The 21,019-nt window shown below is 41.2% G+C and overlaps 2 protein-coding genes across 2 annotated transcripts in view; both read right to left on the bottom strand.

The window, feature by feature from the left end:
* exo5 (exonuclease 5) overlaps positions 1 to 21,019 on the bottom strand; it is a 274,495-nt gene that overhangs the window by 154,105 nt on the left and 99,371 nt on the right. The window lies entirely within an intron of this gene.
* trarg1a (trafficking regulator of GLUT4 (SLC2A4) 1a) lies at positions 4,982 to 20,815 on the bottom strand. The gene is made up of 3 exons (XM_056263460.1): positions 19,812 to 20,815; positions 6,062 to 6,188; positions 4,982 to 5,297 (listed from the first exon to the last, which is right to left on the bottom strand). Exons 1-3 carry the CDS (start codon positions 20,193 to 20,195, stop codon positions 5,275 to 5,277), a joined length of 534 nt encoding a protein of 177 aa, XP_056119435.1. The 5' UTR covers positions 20,196 to 20,815; the 3' UTR covers positions 4,982 to 5,274.

The following is a 21,019-nucleotide window of genomic DNA, read 5'->3' on the forward strand; positions in this document are numbered from 1 at the left end:
CCTGCAATGGAACTGGAGCTTGAGAGACAGAATCAGACCAGAACTTTAATGTGATGAATATACAAGCTATAAAGCATCGATCCCTGGAAAATGAAAAAAATAGCACAGTGATTGCATGTAGAGGTAAGACCAGCACACTATGCAGCATGGTTGTAGAAAAAAGAAAAAAGGATTGTGAGCCTTATCACACGCCTGTTTCTCTTTCCCTCTTATGTTGGCAAATGATGTCCCATCCATAAAAGTGAGCTTTTTCTGCTGAGCATCTCTTCTGTACTGATCCTTTTTTGATGTGTCTGCCACATTTGGAGCAGTCAGACTGGCTATAGTTCTTCTTAGACTGATGGAATCTGTTTGCCTGAGGTTTTTCCATAGGCGCATAGAGAGAGTGTTTACACAAACTCGATACAATCACTCAATGGAGACATTGGCTGCCCAAAACAATAAACTAATATGAGCTCTTTGAAACTAAGAAATCTTTCCTCCTTTTTTCCTGTATTCTCTGTGGGTCCATTATCTAAAGGTCACATCAGTCTCCTACTCTTCCAGTCCATACATTGACCTAGTGTCCTGAAATACAGTACAAATTTTGAGGGACTGAGGGTCTTTTACAGATGAAATGGGCCTCGTTGACCAAAGGATGATCACAAAACATCACAGTATGGGTTTCTCACCATATTTTCTGATAGTTTCTTTGTATTGTAGATGAAGATGTTTTAATGTCACAAAGGAGGTACGTTGTTGTTTTCTCTGCCTAAGTGTGTCTGTAGTAGAGTTACTGCAGCAGTCGTTTGGAAGGTTGGCCACCCACAGAACTCCACAGGAAGACGTCATCACCTCTCCTCTCCTCCTCTGCTGACTGAAACGTGTTCTCTTTACACCAACCCAGAGAATAAATGAATAAATCTTTGTCATTTCCACATTGTTTTATTTTGCTCTACATGTTGCTTTATTTTGTTCTTTCCTAGTGATCTTATAATCATGGGACTTCTATCTGATCTGAGGTGAGAACGGAGACATGACACACGTTACCTATTCATGAATTTTGAGGTATGGCAGCACTTGAATATTTTAGAGTCTTTATTTCTTGGCTCTGTTAAGGTTAAAGTAGACTGTTCTCTGAACTTATCACTATAAAATGAAGCCCTCTCTGCTTGATTTTTAATCCATATTTGCAGCCGTGTAGTAATTCATGAGTTGAGTGTGAATAGGAAGAGGGGGGTCATATAATACTTGGTTTCCTGGGCTGCTTTCCAAGAAGTTACAGATGCTGAGTAGTCAGTGTGAGTCTGAAACTGGAGACTTGCAGAGATCACAATCTTGCTCTGTCACCATCGTGCCCTTGAGCGAGACACGTAACCTGAAGTTACTCTTGAGTGACAGTAGTGAAAATCAGCTTATATCAGGGGTGTCTTATCCTGCTCCTGGAGGGCCAATGTCCTGCAGAGTTTAGCTCCAGAGTCCAACCTGCCCAAACACACTTGCCTGGAAGTATCTTGGGTGCGTCTCAATCAGCTCTCTATAGTTTCTCTATAGGTTGTGAATCAGTATATTGTGTACACGAATTCGGTCATTAGGAAGGACTTGCTCACTGCACATTGGGACACTGATGGCGCTATTTCCAGGGTCCTCATTGTACAACATCACTACTGGTATTTATGAACAACAGCAGAACTGATATCTTTCTGACATATTTTAATGTATTTTAAAGTACATTATTATAAATACTTGTTACATATACGTCCAACACTTGTTTCACAAGTTTCACACTTCGGAACTTCTGTTAAGGGAACGTGGTGAGCATCAATGTTCCCTGGTATTCACGCTGCATTGTAGGACTTTTTAGGGAACAAAGAACGAAGGTTTCGGTGCACTGGAAGGATTTTGCGATTGATGCAGCTCTTAAAATGGCCGACTCCCTGATCAGTGCCCTGACTACTGAACTAGGGATCTGATTCTGAACATGATTATGTCTGGTTCAGGTGATTTTGATCAGGTTTGGAGCTGAACTCTGCAAAATAATGACCCTCCACAAGCAGGATTGGACACCCCTGGCCTACATTATACTGCAAGTTCAGTAAATACTCAAATGCTACTTTGCATCTTTGTGGGGAGCATCCCTTGTCTCTCGTTTGTATGTCTTCACGTTTTTTGATTTTGCGAAGAGTTTGATCTTGAGACCTATTCATTCGCTTGAAAGTGCAACACAATTTATCAAAAGTAGGATGTAATCCTGGATCAACACATTTTAAACCAAGTGTAGCCCTTACACTAACCCTTAGAGTTAAACCATCTCCTGAATGGTGTCCTGTGCCCTAACCCTACTCCTAAACTAAGAGGCCATTGATTTGTAGGTACATTACTGCACCAACAAAGGATGTTGATCCAGAAACATGCCCTTCTTGTGTAAATCTTATTAACCACATTTGAAGCCAGTCGAGAGGAATATGGAAATTTAACCCTGAGTATGCAAAGCTAAACTAGATAGTTGAGGCTGGTGCATTACCATTAAATCTTGTCAACAATATTCAAAGAACTTCTCCATGTTGTTTGTGATTTACTGGATAAGGATTAAAAGATATTTTCTACACAATTTCTTCCTGATGAAATATTTTATTTGTGGCATGCATATTCATAAAAATATATTAATTATAAAAATGCCCCTGGAGATTTTAATTTACATTACTCTTCCAGGTCTTGAAATCACTTTTAAAATTAGGCTACCTCTTTTTTTTTTTTTTTTCTTTTTTTTTTTAGGACCATGTGAACCCTGGTTCTTCAAAGGAACGAGTGAATTAAAATTAAAAAAGTGGCTTATTTCAATACTTGTTTTATCTCGTTTTAAATTAGCCCCCAGTGAGCTTTGTTAAAGTCTACTTTAACATTGAGAATCTCTGTTTTAAATCAGAAATATCCATGTCAGGGTTTCCCGAACAGGAATATAGGCCACATTTGTGATATTCTGAAAAGCCAGTGCCGAATTACATTAAAATTTATAACTGAAAAAATCGACATCCAAAGAGGTTTTAAAATTCATTATATTTTAAAAGATTTACATTCTTTGACATCTCACATCAAATAAATAATTTAGGTCCTTGGTGTTCAGCTGACAAAAAGCTCTATGGTTTTATCATGGTTTCTTCTAAGCAAATAAAACCATTTCCGATTGTGATCCTAGATGACTAATGATGGCACTTCAGTCCATTTAAGCTGGTGGCTAGATTTGTGTGTACTTAAACACTTTGTGTCACTGTGAGTGAGAGAGCACGGTTAGTGCTGAGTGCTGGAGTGAGGCTGGGCAGAGGGCCATACTTAGAGATCAGAGAACCAGGGAAGTGCAAAATCAGCCAGTAGATCTTGTGCCATTTCCTTAGCCATGCATTATTTACAGTAGCGATAGTCAGGAGCATGAAAAATGAGGCTTGTGAATATGTGCAGGGGGCAGGAAGGCTTTGAAAGTTGTTGTCTTCCTTTGTTTCTTTGTGTGGTATGCTTTTGCTAATGCAGTAATTTCCTTGCTTATGTTTCTCCACCACTGCTGTACAGGATCAATAGCTGCAAGCAAGTTGTGGACCATGCATGTTAATGTTTATTTCACACTTGCAAAGGTACATAGAAAAACATATTTTGTACACAAATCACAGTTTTAAAAGACACATAGCAGCATTTTTGCATCTCATTCATTTTGGCCTAATGGTTATTATGAACTACACAGTTAACAAAATTGTTTAAAGTGAACAAAAGAGTTATGAGTAAGATCAATTTCCAGAAAAAAGGAGCATTAGATCACATGAATTCACAAAACAGTAAATTATACAGTACAATGGTTATAAATGAAGTCTTAGGTGTTGAGTTGCTAACAGTCTAGATTCAGGAGATTACACATGAAGGTCATACAAAAGTATTGTCAGGACATGAGAATGATGATGAAAAATAAGTGATAAAGTGCTTAGAAATCTAGGAAAGGGCAGTAAAATACTTAATTAGGTATGAATGAAACAGATCAATAGACTGTGCTGTGGAATGTGTCCATCCTAACCGTCCCTCAGTCTAACTAACCAGATAAGTGCTGTTATGTATCTGTACAATCTCCATTTTTACAATCTCATATTTAATTTGTGTAAGTTTGTCTTAATAAGCAGTCACAGAGATGCAATCAACACTGTGAGACGTGTCAAAGAAAAGTCCCTTAAACAAGCTCATTCTTGGTGAAGATAAAAAAGTGTTTTGTCCACCCACAGCATGCCTAAATATTTCTATAAATATGCTGATATATATCTCATATTTATAAGGGTTAAGTAGGGAAATTTATGACGGGGAGACTGGCATTCTGTCCTGGAAAGAACCCTGGAAAAGATGAGTAGTCCCGTGATTTGTTTAGGATACTGATATAAAGGTCTTGGCACAGAATGGTGCTGGCCGTTGCATGCCTCTAGGTGAATGTCCATGCTCCAGCAGTTTTTGTCAGGAGAGAGGGGCCTGGCATGCGTAACGTAACAGTCTTACCTCTCTGAAGGAAACTATACTAGTACAGGACGTGTAGTGGAGCCCCATGGCTAGGACAGAGCCATTGAGAGAATATAGCACTGGACAATGATGTACATTCCCATCTGTAGATAGATACCCACTACTCTCACAGATAAATAAATAAAAAAGATAGTAATGAAAAATGCTGACAGTTATTCACATACAAGATCAGGCATGCAGGTGGTCATTTTTATAATCAAAACCTACAAAATAAATAAACAAAAATGAAAACTCCAACCCCAATGACCATTACTGTTAAGTCTGACAAGGCTTCTAACAGTCTTGTCATCCCTAGTTTGTTCCCATAGCTTAAACTCCACATATAAATCTTTTTATAAAACATACATCAGTAGTTATATTGCAAATATTTCTGTGCATAATTTATGAATGCAAGATCAACCAGGAGTAATATAAGGTTAAAATGCAGCTTGCCAGTCGTAGCCATGTTTTCAAACGTCCCCTCGTCCTTTGTGTCTTTCTCAGGCGATTTCTTGCCGAAACATCAATGTTTCTCATTTACATAATGCAAGCCATCACCATTCTTTTTAACATATGGGATTTAGTTTTTTTTTTTTTTTCACTGAGCATGCTAACCTACTGCATGCATTTTTGATATTTAATCAGATCTTATTTAGATGCTACAGTCCTCGTTTATTTTTCAACTTCTGTGGCATTATTGTTAAGAGGGAGACTTATTTTAATTACGTTGTGTGTGAGTTTTTCAGTAGTGCTGTAGATGGGTTTCTCTTCTTACTTAATCCCCTTTCCAGTTACTGAGGATAGAACAGAAAAAAAGAGCATATGAATCATAACAGCAACATTGAGTGTGGAAATATAATCAACCTATCAAACAATAGTATGTGACCTGCTCCATCATTTTGAGTCATTTCGGCCTAGAAACTAATGTCGAGTCTGAATGAATTTCTGTTATATAATTATGTCTACTCCAAACTGTTGTAGATATACAGTATAATCATGTAAATGGTGGCCGTCATAACTTGTTTTTAAGAAAATCTCCTCAAAACTATTTTCAGATATTTCTGACAGAATTATGTAACTTATTCAAACATATCAAATAATTATGTTAAGTAAAGATTTTATTAATAAGTTGATCATTTTTATTCATCCAGGACACATTAAATTGATCAAAAATGACAGTAAAAACATTGTTACAAAATAGTTCTATTTAGCTGTTCTTTTGAACTTTCTATTCATCAAAGAATCCTGAAAAAAGTATCAGTTTCCACTAAAATATTAAGCATTTATAATAATACGAAATGGTTCTTGAGCACCAAAATCAGCGTATTAGAATGCAGCATCAAAACGAAATGTATTTTATTTTCTTGATGAAGTTAGCATAATCTGAAAGCCAAGACTTTTATTTTATCAAAAACAACACAAAACAGTCCAAATTCAAGTTTTTTGCTTATCACATTTCTCCACAAATGGAGATGGCTCATTGTGATTTCCCACTCAAAATAATAGAGCGTGTCACATCTATCTAGATAACACAATCAAAGCTTGTAATAAGACGTACCTGCAACCACCACATAGATTATGATGCTAAGGAGGCCCACGATGATAGCCACACAGCTAAGCAGGCGAGCCAAGCGTCCCAGGCGTCTCGCCCCATCCATATCCCCCTGCTGTAGACTGTTTCTGGACTGTAGCGAGACAAAAAAGAGAGAATGTCACAAAAATCTCTTAACAAAAAAGTATGCACAATATAATCTGTTTCAATACTCTTTTTTTTTTCAGTTAAATCATTGGCTGAAATCTAGCAAGGAAGCAAAAGGTCAGAGGTGACTCTGAATTGTTCAAGTGATTTGAATACAGGATAAGATATAAACGTGTTTCCTTATTAGTGCAGCCCTATGCCACAGCCACCCATTAGATGGTCAGTGTTCCCTAGAGAGAGCCTCTCCAGTAGACTGCATTAAAGGAATCAATACTGAGCAATAGATTGTGCAGGAAAAAGCCTCTGACACAGTGCCCAACCAAATCTCCCCACCCTCAAATGCTTATTCTATCCTCCATTACGTAGGTGTCTTTTTTCATCTTGCGATGTGACGCAATCTCATGTTATCATCAAAGAAACTCAGGAGTCTCGGGAGTGACGTTGCTGTCCAAGGTGCTGAATGGACTCCCTGAAGCTTCCCGAAGCACTTTTAATAGCAAGCAAGTTGAACTTAAAATGTACGGCTTGATTCCCAAAAGCATTGTTATCTACGCAAGTAGGGCGTAGAAGAGCCTTGTAGCTTGTGCAACTTCATATTTCTCTTTTTTTTTTTTTCAGTTTACCAGAGACAACGGGACACACATTATATTATTTACAGTGTTATTAAGTATTATTGAGATACTATTATAGTTTTTGTTAAAATTAGTTTTTATTTTTATATTTTTCGGATGTGACCCTGTAACAGTTTTCACACACTTATGTATTTTCAAACTACTTTTTGGTTTCAGCATTAGTTCAGTACCTATAGCTCCTATGCTCCCATGATGATGTACTATTACAAACTAGTTTGGGGAAACGCTTGTTACTCTATATTATTATGACATATGACAAAGTTATCGTTCACTCGAAATATGAAAAATTCTGTTCTTCCAAACCTGTGTGACTTTTATTCTTCTGTGAAACATAAGAAATGGCCAAACAATGGAAGTCAGTTGGCTCAAATGGTGTTTGGTTCCAAACGTTCTTCAAAACATCTTCCTTTGTGTTCCACAAAATAAAAAATTGCATGCAGGTTTGGAACGACAAGAGGGTGAGTAAATTATATGAACTATCCTTTTAAGATGATCTTTGTCAAGTTGAGAAAAGAAAAATTCAAATGTTGAAAATGAGTTATAAATATTGGCAGAAATCCTTAATGTTGCAGACAGTTTACAAACAGTAGGAAGCCACCTTCACATTCATCCCTAGTGAATGTACAAGCAAAGACTTAAAGGCCGTCTGTGGAACCATTATCCTCTTAATCATGTCTTCAGCGTTCACTTAGAGCAGACGGTAGGACAATAGCAGATAGGATTACAGCTCTATCAAACTGGTTTTGTTGGAGAAACTGAAGAGCTTTGCCCATCACATACACACAATCTTCCCTCACCCACAGGGAGGCTCTGCTTCCACAAAGTCAAGCTGCAGTTTACCTGTTGCTTTTGGATCCACAGTATTGAATTCTCCTCATGCCATTTACAGAATCTGAATGCGTGTCTTTATCAAAGATTGTAAAATATATATGTGCAGTACCATTCAGAAGTTTAGGGTTGGGTCAATAGGATTTTTTTTTTTTTAATTGAAAGAAATCTCTTATGCTCACCAAGACTGCATTTATTTGGTAAAAAAAAATCAGTAAAAACAGTAGCAGTATTACAATTATAATTAAAATGCTATTACTGTTTTCTATTTGAAATATTTCAAAATGTAATTTATTTCTGTGATGGCAAAGCTGAATTTTTGCTGATTTGGTACGAAACATTTTCTTATTATCAATATTGAAAACAAATATTTTTGTGGAAACCGTGATGCATTTTTACAGGATTCAAGTTCAAAAGAACAGTAATTATTTGAAATCGAAATCTATTGTAACAACATAAATATTCTTTAAAAATAAATCGTAACCCCAAACCTTTGAACGGTAGTGTATACGTGCACACACACGCAAACAAATCATTGTGTTTCCTCCTAGACCATCAAGTTTGTCAATTTGAGCAAGACTCGATGTTGATGTCCAGATTTGGCACAACTGGGGGACTTATGCAACGAACGTTATACTACTATAACAGCAGCATCTGAACAGTATAATTTGTGTAGCTTCAGTTATTTTGTCTTGTGATATATATTCAAATATCTGTTTTGCAGATGTAGATCAACTCCTATGGCGCTTTAGATCCGGAGCTGTACCCTTCCCTCTCTGCTAACCAACTCATCGTCTCTGTTCAAATAGCCTACTGCAGACTGGCTCGGACATCCTAGCAGGGGTATAATATGTGACTGACTGGAGCAGCACAACGTTATTGATTCCCAAGACTAATCACTGCGAAAAGCTGTGTCAGCACTTTTAATCAGTGGGAGTCTTTTTGAAAATACTGTGTAGTAAAATGCCATCTGCCATTCTTGCGTTTCAATCTCACGGCCGTTCTCACCTGCTTTCATTTAGCAGGATGACAGTGCAGTATGCCGTCGTGATGCAGGAATGCAGCTTCCGGCTCTTTGTGTTTTAAGGTGCATTTTGCCTGACTGCGGTTTAGAGAATGCTTAGAAATGCCAGTGGATTCTAATGGGCTGTGTGCGGCTTTTCCGAGCAGAGGAGGGGTGTGGTCCAGTGACACGGCAAATGGATAACGCTGATTCCCCAGGAGCTTTGGCTTGTAATATATTTCTCATGAACTGGAAAGTATTTGCCAATTCTTCTGGGCTGATTTGATGACCCCCTTTTCTCCTCACTTTCTCCCATAGACACAGAGGAAAGCTCCCCTCCCCCTCTCAACCTCTCCTGCTGCAGCCTGGGAGTGAGCAGTAGCTCTTAACGTTCCCTCACAAGCCTGAGCCATTAATTATAAACAGCCATGCCAGAGTGACTGTAGAAAACCTGCACAATGGAGGCAAAGTCCCCTCTCTTTGTTTTTCTTTTTTTAGCCCAAAATAAATTCATTTTCAACAACAAACCAATACTATAATATTTTTGTGTTAATTCGATTATATTGACAGTAATATTTAAAGCCACATTCAAGAATATTTCGTTTTTTTGTTTAACTAACTGTTCTTCTGCAATTATTATTACTAGTGCAATGCCCGTGCAAAATCTGTTTTTAGTAATTGTTGGTTTGGTATGTTTGAGTTGCTGAATAGCCTAGGCTACTACTACACAGGAGCCTAAACTCTGAGAAAACGATAGTGCACCAGAATAAAATATAGTATTCAGAATTAAACAGTGTAGCTGACTTACAGATTCAGTTAACATCCACAAAATGGGCGGCGATTCAGGGGAGGTTTAGACCTTGGCTGGAGCAGCTACACAGTTAACTCTAAGAAAACGCTATACGCTTGAGCAAACAGTTTGTGAATAGGCTACTACAAATGATGGCCATGAATAAAATATAATATTCAGATATTTTTAGACCACAACCCTCTAATGTCAGAATGTTTATTTTGGGGAGTGGCCACTCAGTGTGCAGTGTGAGAGGGGGAGTGGCCACTCAGTGTGCAGTGTGAGAGGGGGGTGGCCACTCAGTGTGCAGTGTGAGGGGGGAGTGGCCACTCAGTGTGCAGTGTGAGAGGGGGAGTGGCCACTCACTGTGCAGTGTGAGAGGGGGAGTGGCCACTCAGTGTGCAGTGTGAGGGGGGAGTGGCCACTCAGTGTGCAGTGTGAGAGGGGGAGTGGCCACTCAGTGTGCAGTGTGAGGGGGGAGTTGCCACTCAGTGTGCAGTGTGAGAGGGGGAGTGGCCACTCAGTGTGCAGTGTGAGAGGGGGAGTGGCCACTCAGTGTGCAGTGTGAGAGGGGGAGTGGCCACTCAGTGTGAGGGGGGAGTGGCCACTCAGTGTGCAGTGTGAGAGGGGGAGTGGCCACTCAGTGTGCAGTGTGAGAGGGGGAGTGGCCACTCAGTGTGCAGTGTGAGAGGGGGAGTGGCCACTCAGTGTGCAGTGTGAGAGGGGGAGTGGCCACTCAGTGTGCAGTGTGAGAGGGGGAGTGGCCTCAGTGTGAGAGGGGGAGTGTCCACTCAGTGTGCGGTGTGGAGGGGGAGTGGCCACTCAGTGTGCAGTGTGAGAGGGGGGTGGCCACTCAGTGTGCAGTGTGAGAGGGGGAGTGGCCACTCAGTGTGCGGTGTGAGAGGGGGAGTGGCCACTCAGTGTGCGGTGTGAGAGGGGGAGTGGCCACTCAGTGTGCAGTGTGAGAGGGGGAGTGGCCTCAGTGTGAGAGGGGGAGTGGCCTCAGTGTGCGGTGTGAGAGGGGGAGTGGCCACTCAGTGTGCAGTGTGGAGGGGGAGGGGCCACTCAGTGTGCAGTGTGAGAGGGGGAGTGGCCTCAGTGTGGTGGAGGGGGAGTGGCCACTCAGTGTGCAGTGTGAGAGGGGGAGTGGCCACTCAGTGTGCAGTGTGAGAGGGGGAGTGGCTACTCAGTGTGCGGTGTGAGAGGGGGAGTGGCCACTCAGTGTGCAGTGTGGAGGGGCCACTCAGTGTGCAGTGTGAGAGGGGGAGTGGCCACTCAGTGTGCAGTGTGAGAGGGGGAGTGGCCGCAGTGTGAGAGGGCGAGTGGCCACTCAGTGTGCAGTGTGAGAGGGGGAGTGGCCTCAGTGTGAGAGGGGGAGTGGCCGCAGTGTGGAGGGGGAGTGGCCACTCAGTGTGCAGTGTGGAGGGGGGTGGGCTCAGTATGCAGTGTGAGAGGGGGAGTGGCCACTCAGTGTGGAGGGGGAGTGGCCACTCAGTGTGCAGTGTGGAGGGGGAGTGGCCACTCAGTGTGCAGTGTGGAGGGGGAGTGGCCACTCAGTGTGCAGTGTGGAGGGGGAGTGGCCACTCAGTGTGCGGTGTGAGAGGGGGAGTGGCCACTCAGTGTGCAGTGTGAGAGGGGGAGTGGCCTCAGTGTGAGAGGGGGAGTGGCCTCAGTGTGCAGTGTGAGAGGGGGAGTGGCCTCAGTGTGAGAGGGGGAGTGGCCTCAGTGTGCGGTGTGAGAGGGGGAGTGGCCACTCAGTGTGCAGTGTGGAGGGGGAGGGGCCACTCAGTGTGCAGTGTGAGAGGGGGAGTGGCCTCAGTGTGGTGGAGGGGGAGTGGCCACTCAGTGTGCGGTGTGAGAGGGGGAGTGGCCACTCAGTGTGCGGTGTGAGAGGGGGAGTGGCCACTCAGTGTGCAGTGTGGAGGGGCCACTCAGTGTGCAGTGTGAGAGGGGGAGTGGCCACTCAGTGTGCAGTGTGAGAGGGGGAGTGGCCTCAGTGTGAGAGGGGGAGTGTCCACGCAGTGTGGAGGGGGAGTGGCCACTCAGTGTGCAGTGTGGAGGAGGAGTGGCCACTCAGTGTGCAGTGTGGAGGGAGAGTGGCCACTCAGTGTGCAGGGAGTGGAGGGGGAGTGGCCACTCAGTGTGCAGTGTAGAGGGGGGTGGGCTCAGTGTGCAGTGTGAGAGGGGGAGTGGCATCAGTGTGCAGTGTGGAGGGGGAGTGGCCACTCAGTGTGCAGTGTGGAGGGGGGTGGGTTCAGTGTGCAGTGTGAGAGGGGGAGTGGCCTCAGTGTGCAGTGTGGAGGGGGAGTGGCCACTCAGTGTGCAGTGTGGAGGGGGGTGGGCTCAGTGTGCAGTGTGAGAGGGGGGGGAGTGGCCACTCAGTGTGCAGTGTGAGAGGGGGAGTGGCCTCAGTGTGCAGTATGAGCCAGAATGGCCAGCGGCTAGAGTGGCAAAAGCCAATGTGTGCTTCTTTTACCGATATATTTAACAATATCGTTTGCATTTCTAATCCAAACAACGTCAAACTCGGCACTGCACTTGCTCGTGCCCATAGCAAGACACCTGTCAAGTTTGAAATCCATCCATTCAGATATTTTTAAACCACAACCTCTAATGTCAGAATGTTTATTTTTAAACCACAACCTTCTAAACATCATCTAAACATCTTCAAGGTGTGCTTCTTTTACCGAGATATGCGAATAACAGACACACAGACAGACGTTTCTGTAATTTATAGATAGGTTTTGTCTGTGTATAAGCTATATTATATTTATATATAGGCCTACTGTATATTATACGTGTGTGTGTACTACTGTATATTCTTTAATCGCGACTAATCGATTTGACAGTATGTATGTGCAAAATCAGTTTTTGTGTGTGGTTTGGTGTGTTTGAGTGCTCATTGAGTGGCCGCAGTGTGGAGGGGGAGTGGCCACTCAGTGTGCAGTGTGGAGGGGGGTGGGCTCAGTATGCAGTGTGAGAGGGGGAGTGGCCACTCAGTGTGGAGGGGGAGTGGCCACTCAGTGTGCAGTGTGGAGGGGGAGTGGCCACTCAGTGTGCAGTGTGGAGGGGGAGTGGCCACTCAGTGTGCAGTGTGGAGGGGGAGTGGCCACTCAGTGTGCGGTGTGAGAGGGGGAGTGGCCACTCAGTGTGCAGTGTGAGAGGGGGAGTGGCCTCAGTGTGAGAGGGGGAGTGGCCTCAGTGTGCAGTGTGAGAGGGGGAGTGGCCTCAGTGTGAGAGGGGGAGTGGCCTCAGTGTGCGGTGTGAGAGGGGGAGTGGCCACTCAGTGTGCAGTGTGGAGGGGGAGGGGCCACTCAGTGTGCAGTGTGAGAGGGGGAGTGGCCTCAGTGTGGTGGAGGGGGAGTGGCCACTCAGTGTGCGGTGTGAGAGGGGGAGTGGCCACTCAGTGTGCGGTGTGAGAGGGGGAGTGGCCACTCAGTGTGCAGTGTGGAGGGGCCACTCAGTGTGCAGTGTGAGAGGGGGAGTGGCCACTCAGTGTGCAGTGTGAGAGGGGGAGTGGCCTCAGTGTGAGAGGGGGAGTGTCCACGCAGTGTGGAGGGGGAGTGGCCACTCAGTGTGCAGTGTGGAGGAGGAGTGGCCACTCAGTGTGCAGTGTGGAGGGAGAGTGGCCACTCAGTGTGCAGTGTGAGAGGGGGAGTGGCCTCAGTGTGCAGTGTGGAGGGGGAGTGGCCACTCAGTGTGCAGTGTAGAGGGGGGTGGGCTCAGTGTGCAGTGTGAGAGGGGGAGTGGCATCAGTGTGCAGTGTGGAGGGGGGTGGGCTCAGTGTGCAGTGTGAGAGGGGGAGTGGCCTCAGTGTGCAGTGTGGAGGGGGAGTGGCCACTCAGTGTGCAGTGTTGAGGGGGGTGGGCTCAGTGTGCAGTGTGAGAGGGGGGGGAGTGGCCACTCAGTGTGCAGTGTGAGAGGGGGAGTGGCCTCAGTGTGCAGTATGAGCCAGAATGGCCAGCGGCTAGAGTGGCAAAAGCCAATGTGTGCTTCTTTTACCGATATATTTAACAATATCGTTTGCATTTCTAATCCAAACAACGTCAAACTCGGCACTGCACTTGCTCGTGCCCATAGCAAGACACCTGTCAAGTTTGAAATCCATCCATTCAGATATTTTTAAACCACAACCTCTAATGTCAGAATGTTTATTTTTAAACCACAACCTTCTAAACATCATCTAAACATCTTCAAGGTGTGCTTCTTTTACCGAGATATGCGAATAACAGACACACAGACAGACGTTTCTGTAATTTATAGATAGGTTTTGTCTGTGTATAAGCTATATTATATTTATATATAGGCCTACTGTATATTATACGTGTGTGTGTACTACTGTATATTCTTTAATCGCGACTAATCGATTTGACAGTATGTATGTGCAAAATCAGTTTTTGTGTGTGGTTTGGTGTGTTTGAGTGCTCATTGTTACAATTACACAGCTAAAGTTCAGTGACATTTTTATTTGTGCATGGTTGAAAGCAAATATTGATACTGACATAATGACGTACAATAAGTATATAAATTGAACTACATGTATAACTAACTACTGACAACTAACTACTTCTGAATAACTACAATATTTAGAAGTAAACATTGTGGCTGACTTATTGTTTAGCTGACAGAATGTTTATTTTTAAACCACAATTTTTAAACCACAACCCTCTCTAATGTCAGAATGTTTATTTTTAAACCACAACTTCAATGTGTGCTTCTTTTACCGATATATTTAACAATATCTTTTGCATTTCTAATCCAAACAACGTCAAACTCGGCACTGCACTTACTCGTGACCGTAGCAAGACACCCGTCAAGTTTGAAATCCATTGGACTAACGATATTCGATTGACAGACAGACAGACACACAGACAGACAGACGTTCCTGTAATTTATAGATAGACTCTAATCCAAACAACGTCAAACTTGGCACTGCACTTACTCGTGACCGTAGCAAGACACCCGTCAAGTTTGAAATCCATTGGACTAACGGTTTGAGAGATATTCGATTAACTAACAGACAGACGGACAGACAGACAGACACACACACAGACACACAGACAGACAGACGTTCCTGTAATTTATAGATAGATAGATAGATAGATAGATAGATAGATAGATAGATAGATAGATAGATAGATAGATAGATTAGTAGCCACCTTCTTTTCGTGCCATAATCATGACTATAGGTGGCAACATTAAAGGAAGTGCAGCTTTACATTTATTGAGTGAAGGGGTCGATAAAAATTGCCTTACAGATCATTATTTAAATATTTTACTCTTCTTTTTTTTATATTTTTTTTTATACACACTTTGGATATACAATATATCAGTTGATATTGTATATTTATTGTGCATGTTAATTGCCACTATTTTTATATTTAGATTAGCTTTTTTTGGCATCATCTAATGTTCACTTAAAGTGAATATTTAAAAACACTAATAATCTAGTATCACAGTTCAATTCTTTAGGAAATTTGAAAATGAATACATTTTCATACTGTGCAGTATAATGTTGTGATGCCTAAATTTGCTTGTAACATTTAAAATGTTTTTTGTTTTATTTTTCAATCTTTTAACCAAAAATTTGTATCGATAGTGTAGTATTTTTAAATCTGCCCTTTATCGGTTATCTGAAATTAAAACATTAAAACAATTATTGACATATGACATGTTGTTCCCTCCCTGAACTTTATCTGCTGACATTACTATTGGACAGTGTACATTACTATTTTTTTATTATTATTGTTTTAAATTTATTTATTTAGTCTATTTCTTTATTTTTCATCTCCAGTCTCTCTATTTTGCACATGGAAACAAGCTTCTGTTGTCAGTGCATGAGCAGGTGCACTAGAAACATGATCTCACAGGCTGTTTGCTTTCATAATGTAATGTTTCACTCAGCATTGTGAGAACATGATGATACCATATTACAATATAGGGCTTGTTTGAGAGACGAGCAACAAGCTGCTTAACGCATCAATATTTCCCAAAGCTATTTCATATGAGATATTGAAAAGCTGGAAAAGCAGATATTGGCAGCCCATTGTAGTCTCAAATTCCTGTTATAATATCATGTACACAGATATGGACACAGAAACAAAGCCATTCAGCAGCTCTGCTTACCATATTTTACCAGCAGAAGCTGCAGTGTGTGCAGTTACTGGTCCTCCCATTGCACTGAGAGTGTCCAATTAAATTCACTTCAACTCCCCATGCCAAGCAAATGATTCCTTTCTGCTTCCATGAGCTTCAGCTTACCATAACATCTTATTTGCCACTGTATTGCCTCTATAAGCTCATTGATTTCGGCATTCCTGATGCATACCTACAATGCATACCTGCACATTGCAATGTTGCCAGTTACAATTGATTTCTAGGTCTCAGCTGAAAGGAACTGTTTAGATGTCTGTGGCTATGAGCCCATGAGTCTGGAATCATCCAAAAAGGAATTTTCTTATAGGATTCCAACATAAAATAAAACCAAATATTTGTGTAGCATCCCACTTTTTGTAGACTTCCTCTAGCAACCAGTGAAAGCCTCACAATTTCATTGTCTATTATTCTTATTTCTTCTTTGTGCTCTTATTTTGAAAGTGTTTTAGTCCCGTTTCGGTCTATAAATCTGTCCTTGACCTGAGGGTTGTGCCAAAGTTGGACACCTTATTCAGAAAGGCACAAATATTGACTTGGGAATAATAGGGGAAAAAATGATAGAATGATTAGCCTGTGACACCGATATGACTAAAGTGTGAACTTCTTAAATGAAATGTGCATGCATAGTGTGATTTAAAGTTTAAATCAGATGATTGTGTTGCATCTCTCTTTTTATTGTGATCGTCTCAGAAATCTGAACTTGTCAAAAGTAATATAATGATAAATACTTTTATATATTAGATAATAATTATTTTAAATTTGTATGTCTCTTTTAATGTTTTAAACTTACCAAACAAGATATGCAATAACATGACTCTGTCTCTCACTCTTTTAGCTGCCTTTTTGTTGTTTTGTTTTGAGCAGTTTTAGTTTGTAATAAACAATAAATAATTTTCCAGTTTAAACTTCACCCACATAAGAGTTATGATCCAAATTGTAATAGAAGTTCTATTTTGTATTTATTTTATTTGTATAAAAATTATTTTTTAAAGCAAAACGGTTATGTTATTATGCTATTTTAAAGGTTCCTACAGTTCCTGTTTTGGAGATCTCCTACAATAGGTTTACATGCATCCAAGGTCAAAAAACACTTTAATTTTCTCATAATATACATTTGCAGCATCAACTCTTTTTCTCAGTGTCAGAAGCAGTTCGATAAAGGATTCGTTTTCTCTAAACCCTTCCTCTCCCAGAGCTTCCTCTGCTCTGATTGGTCAGACAGTCCATTCTGTTGTGATTGGTCTACCACTTACAGTGCTGTTGGAAACTAAATGCAGATTAACCCTTACACGCATACCTCAGGTCTTTAGTGACCTGGGACATCATTCACTGCCCTCCTCCTCATTCATTTTTTAAAGTTATCAATCTTCTTAGTATTCCTCAATCAATTCATTATAAACAATATAAACAATAAAAAACAACCCGAGGTGTGTAACAGTGTAAGAATTTTTTTTTTTCTGCACAACAATAATTGAATCTTTGATGACTGAATAAGTGCAAATCACCTTTATTCCAAAAGGTGGCAATGTCTGATACACAATAATGAAGTGACATCTCACTCATAGTTACTGCAGGCAGGAAACAGAAGAATAGGAAATATCATCAGCAAAACTTGAAATGGCTCAGCAATTTACTACAGAGCAAGTATAAAATATTATACTATCAGTATCAAATATTAGTGTCACTGTCACTTGATGGTGGATCTGGTGAAGAAGCTGTCAGCGATCAAAATATTGATTTTGAAGATGTTGAAAATGACAGTTTTGAGAATATGTTTGAGATGGTGGATATGAGCCAGATGCTGAATGTGGGAAATGAGCTCTGACGAGGACAGTAATGATGGTATAAAACATCTGCTCAATCTGAACCTTTCAAAGCTCCAAAAGGTAACAAAATATGCTTTATTTTATTCTTCTGTAATTGTTATTGTAATATCAGGAGAGTTTTATATTATCGCAACCGGTAGAGATCCATCCGTGATAGATATAGATCTGGGTTGGTAAAGACCTGAATATGTAATAATGATTGGCAAAACATTTATGCACTTAAGGGTTGAAATATCTTAATTTCAGCTTGAATTTTGCTTTCCTAGCACACAGTGATACGAACAGTAAAGATTGCGTCGTTGTTCATAGACAGCCAATGAAGACCATAGGCGGGCATTACGCAAATTTGTTATAAACCTAAGTAGGTTCGTGCCGGAAGTAAGACTGGAATTATTTTCATCATACTCATTTCAGGTAGTTCAGAATCGGTTCTTTCTTTGGGAGACAATAACTTGTCCACTTTAATCTTTGAAACTTTGCAGACCTTTTACATTTACAAACGGCTGTATAGCACACTACATGAAACGTAATATCCGAAAAAAAGCATAATAGAGGTTCTTTAAGAATCAAAATAAGACAGAGGGGTCGTTATAGCAGGGCAGAAGGCTAAATTGATCTGTCTTGCCCTCTGTTGAATTGTCAGCAATGCTCTGGTTTCCCCTGTCACTCTGTTGGCATGAAAGAAAGGCTTATTTGGAGGCTTATACAAGGCTGGGAGATGCTATTTGCATGAGCGTTGTCAGTAGAACAGGTGTTTGCAGAATATTGGTTTCGATGCATTCTGCATTATGTAAAGGATTTAGATTTTTTTTACAAGAAAATGAAGCACATTTGTATGGCGCCTTTACACTCGATGAGAATTTAATGCTCTAATTTGTGTTTCTCCAATGTCCCACTGAAACACTTGAAAACTGTAATGAAAACTGAGCACACAATGGTTTAAAATTCACTTAAGTCTTATTACATTTATTGAAGTGATATATTTAAAAGCTGCTCTTGTGTGACTATGCTGGAAAGTCTCATTTGTATGATCCTGCTGAGGTTATACTGTACACTGCTTATTCACTGTTCTTTCAGAGAGAGGGGATGAAACAGTGAACACAGAAGCACTCATCTTTGATCAGAAAAAGCAGGGCACATTGTTATCCGCTAACAAGAGTATTTTTTCCAGAGGGAGAGTCATGTCATGGATGCAATCTCTTGTAGGCTAGGTCTTTATTAAACAGATAAATGGTACACCCTACATGTGCACGCTCACAGTGCGGTCCTCCAAGTTACTTGGATGGAAATAATTATATTTTTTAGATTATATTTGGCTTCTTCTTTTTTAATTATTATATTTGTATGCTTTGAAAAAATGTTTTGAACCTAAAGCTTGTTCTACAATGTTTTTAATCAAAATTAGGCTTTCATTCATTTTCTGGCTTTAAAAGAACATTCACACCCCATTTATGCTTCCTAAATGACTGTTTTGCTCCACAGTCCCCAGAGTTTCTGCTGTGTAGGAGCTTTATGTGCGGTGGATGTAGTCTGCACCAATTTTCTGGCGAATAGCTCCCAAGCACGCAGTCAGGTCCGTTTACTGCGAGCATATGCAGGGCTGTAAATCACACCTGTCAGTGGATTTGTGCTCTGCTCTCTCATTGCAGCTCCTGTGCTTTTGCATATGATTTGCAAGAGTATGGCAAGTCACTTTAGCAATTATAATCAATAGTATCAATTTAAAACTAAACTAATTCTATTAAAACTAACTAGTATCTAACTATTTTAGTACGTCGTTTTAATTGCTAAAAAAGTAATCCAACTATTAGTGATCATTTTCACTTTCTCTGTACTTATTACATAGTAGCCGTATGCCTACTAGTCAGAATCTCAATAGTAAGTAACGTTTCCATTCTATGATGAATTCAATGATGGTTAGATATTATTTAGTAACTTTTTACCATTACTATTAACATTTTTTATTTCTTAGTAAAACTATCCCAATAGTTACTATCGGTTTCAGTTTTGTTAGTAGCCTTTTCTCTTTTTTTAATTGTACATTACCAGTATTTATTAGACTGTAGCTCAGTGAGTTCAACTGGGGGGGAATAGATACAGTGTTGTTTACTTATGAATAGTCACTACAGACTTTCTAGGCTAATTTAAACCTATGTTAGTATACTAGTACCAGTAGCTTTAAGGAATGAATGTAAAACGGCTTGCCATACAACAGACAGACACTGTTTATTGAAGTAAAAGAGATTTTTGTATTGTACTTTTATCACAATTTCGTGTCCGTAATATATAAAATGTGGAAATTTTGGCCTGAATTACGAAATAAAACCCACCTTGAATTATTTCAATTGTAACTTATTGATCACTGTTTACTCACCATAATTGAATAGACCAACGCAACGATGCTTAGTGGCCACACGGGACAAAAGCAGGAAAAAATGACCAGTATGAGGTAGTCTTTGGGTTTCTGCTGCTCTTGGGCGGCATTACCGGTGGATGATGTGTGGCTCAGGCTCACTCTGGACGGGGAGAGAGGAGCTGATCCGAGCTGCCCCTCTGATCCGGATCTCAGCGGCAGACTGTGGCCGTTCTGATCCCCGTCGAGATCCTTGTCTCCCCCGACATTGACCGTGAAGGAGCTGGAGGTCTTCACCCCGGTGGGCTCGGTGGTCACGAGGAGTTTCTCGGTCTCGGCTGGTTGGGTGCCGCCGCTCTCCCCCAGATTCGATTTCGCAAACTCCGTATCGGTGTTTATTGCCATTGTGGAAATCCAAAGTTAATACTTCTGAAAGAAAGAAAAAACTCCTTTTGGCAGATGTGAAATATTATAAAAGTAGTCAGACGGCGCTAAATTCCCATTATTTACGATTTCTTCAACTTCAAATCACGCGTTTGATTGTAGGCTATTCGGTTAATATGACTTGAAACGTCGAATAAAGATGCCCAGATTATTATTATTTTGCTTTGCAATTTATTTCCAAACTAATTAAAACAAGTCAAAGAGCCGCTGTGGCATTATCCTCCCATGTCGATATGGTCATCCTCTCTTTGTGATCAGGTTTAATGGATTCAGTTCCGCTCAGTTCAATCCAGATCGGAAGACGATCTCCTCTGCCCACACACTCAACTAAACCACAGAGACGCGACTCATCTGGACTTCAGCATCTCCACCGCAGCATTACCCAAACCAAACGTCTTAAAAGGCGTAGAGAAAGCTGTTTTCACGGGTAAATAAATGAAAAAGCGGGTGCTTTGCGCTCTTTTGTGATGTTGCAGCAGGTTAAGTATATTTGCGCAGCAGTGAGTGGGATGTTCCTCTCTCACCTCCTCTGCATCAATGATGGAGGTGCGCTGGTCCTGCAGGACTCCCCATGCAACACTCACAATCTTCTTCCCTGGGGATGCTGCAATACCTCCCTGTGTCTTTTGTGAGCCTTTTTAATATATATATCATAAACAAAAATCACTTGAGCTCTTGTTTATTATTTGGTTAGTTAGCTAATAGTCAAAGATGCAAGTGGTTGAAAGGAGGATACAGTAAGAGAGAAAGCAGCCCATATTTTTTTTCTCTCAATGAAAGCAGGC

The sequence above is a fragment of the Rhinichthys klamathensis genome, unplaced genomic scaffold (genome assembly GCF_029890125.1).
Source record: "Rhinichthys klamathensis goyatoka isolate OS25496 unplaced genomic scaffold, OSU_Roscu_1.1 h1tg000206l_1, whole genome shotgun sequence".
In the NCBI taxonomy this organism is placed as follows: domain Eukaryota; kingdom Metazoa; phylum Chordata; class Actinopteri; order Cypriniformes; family Leuciscidae; genus Rhinichthys; species Rhinichthys klamathensis.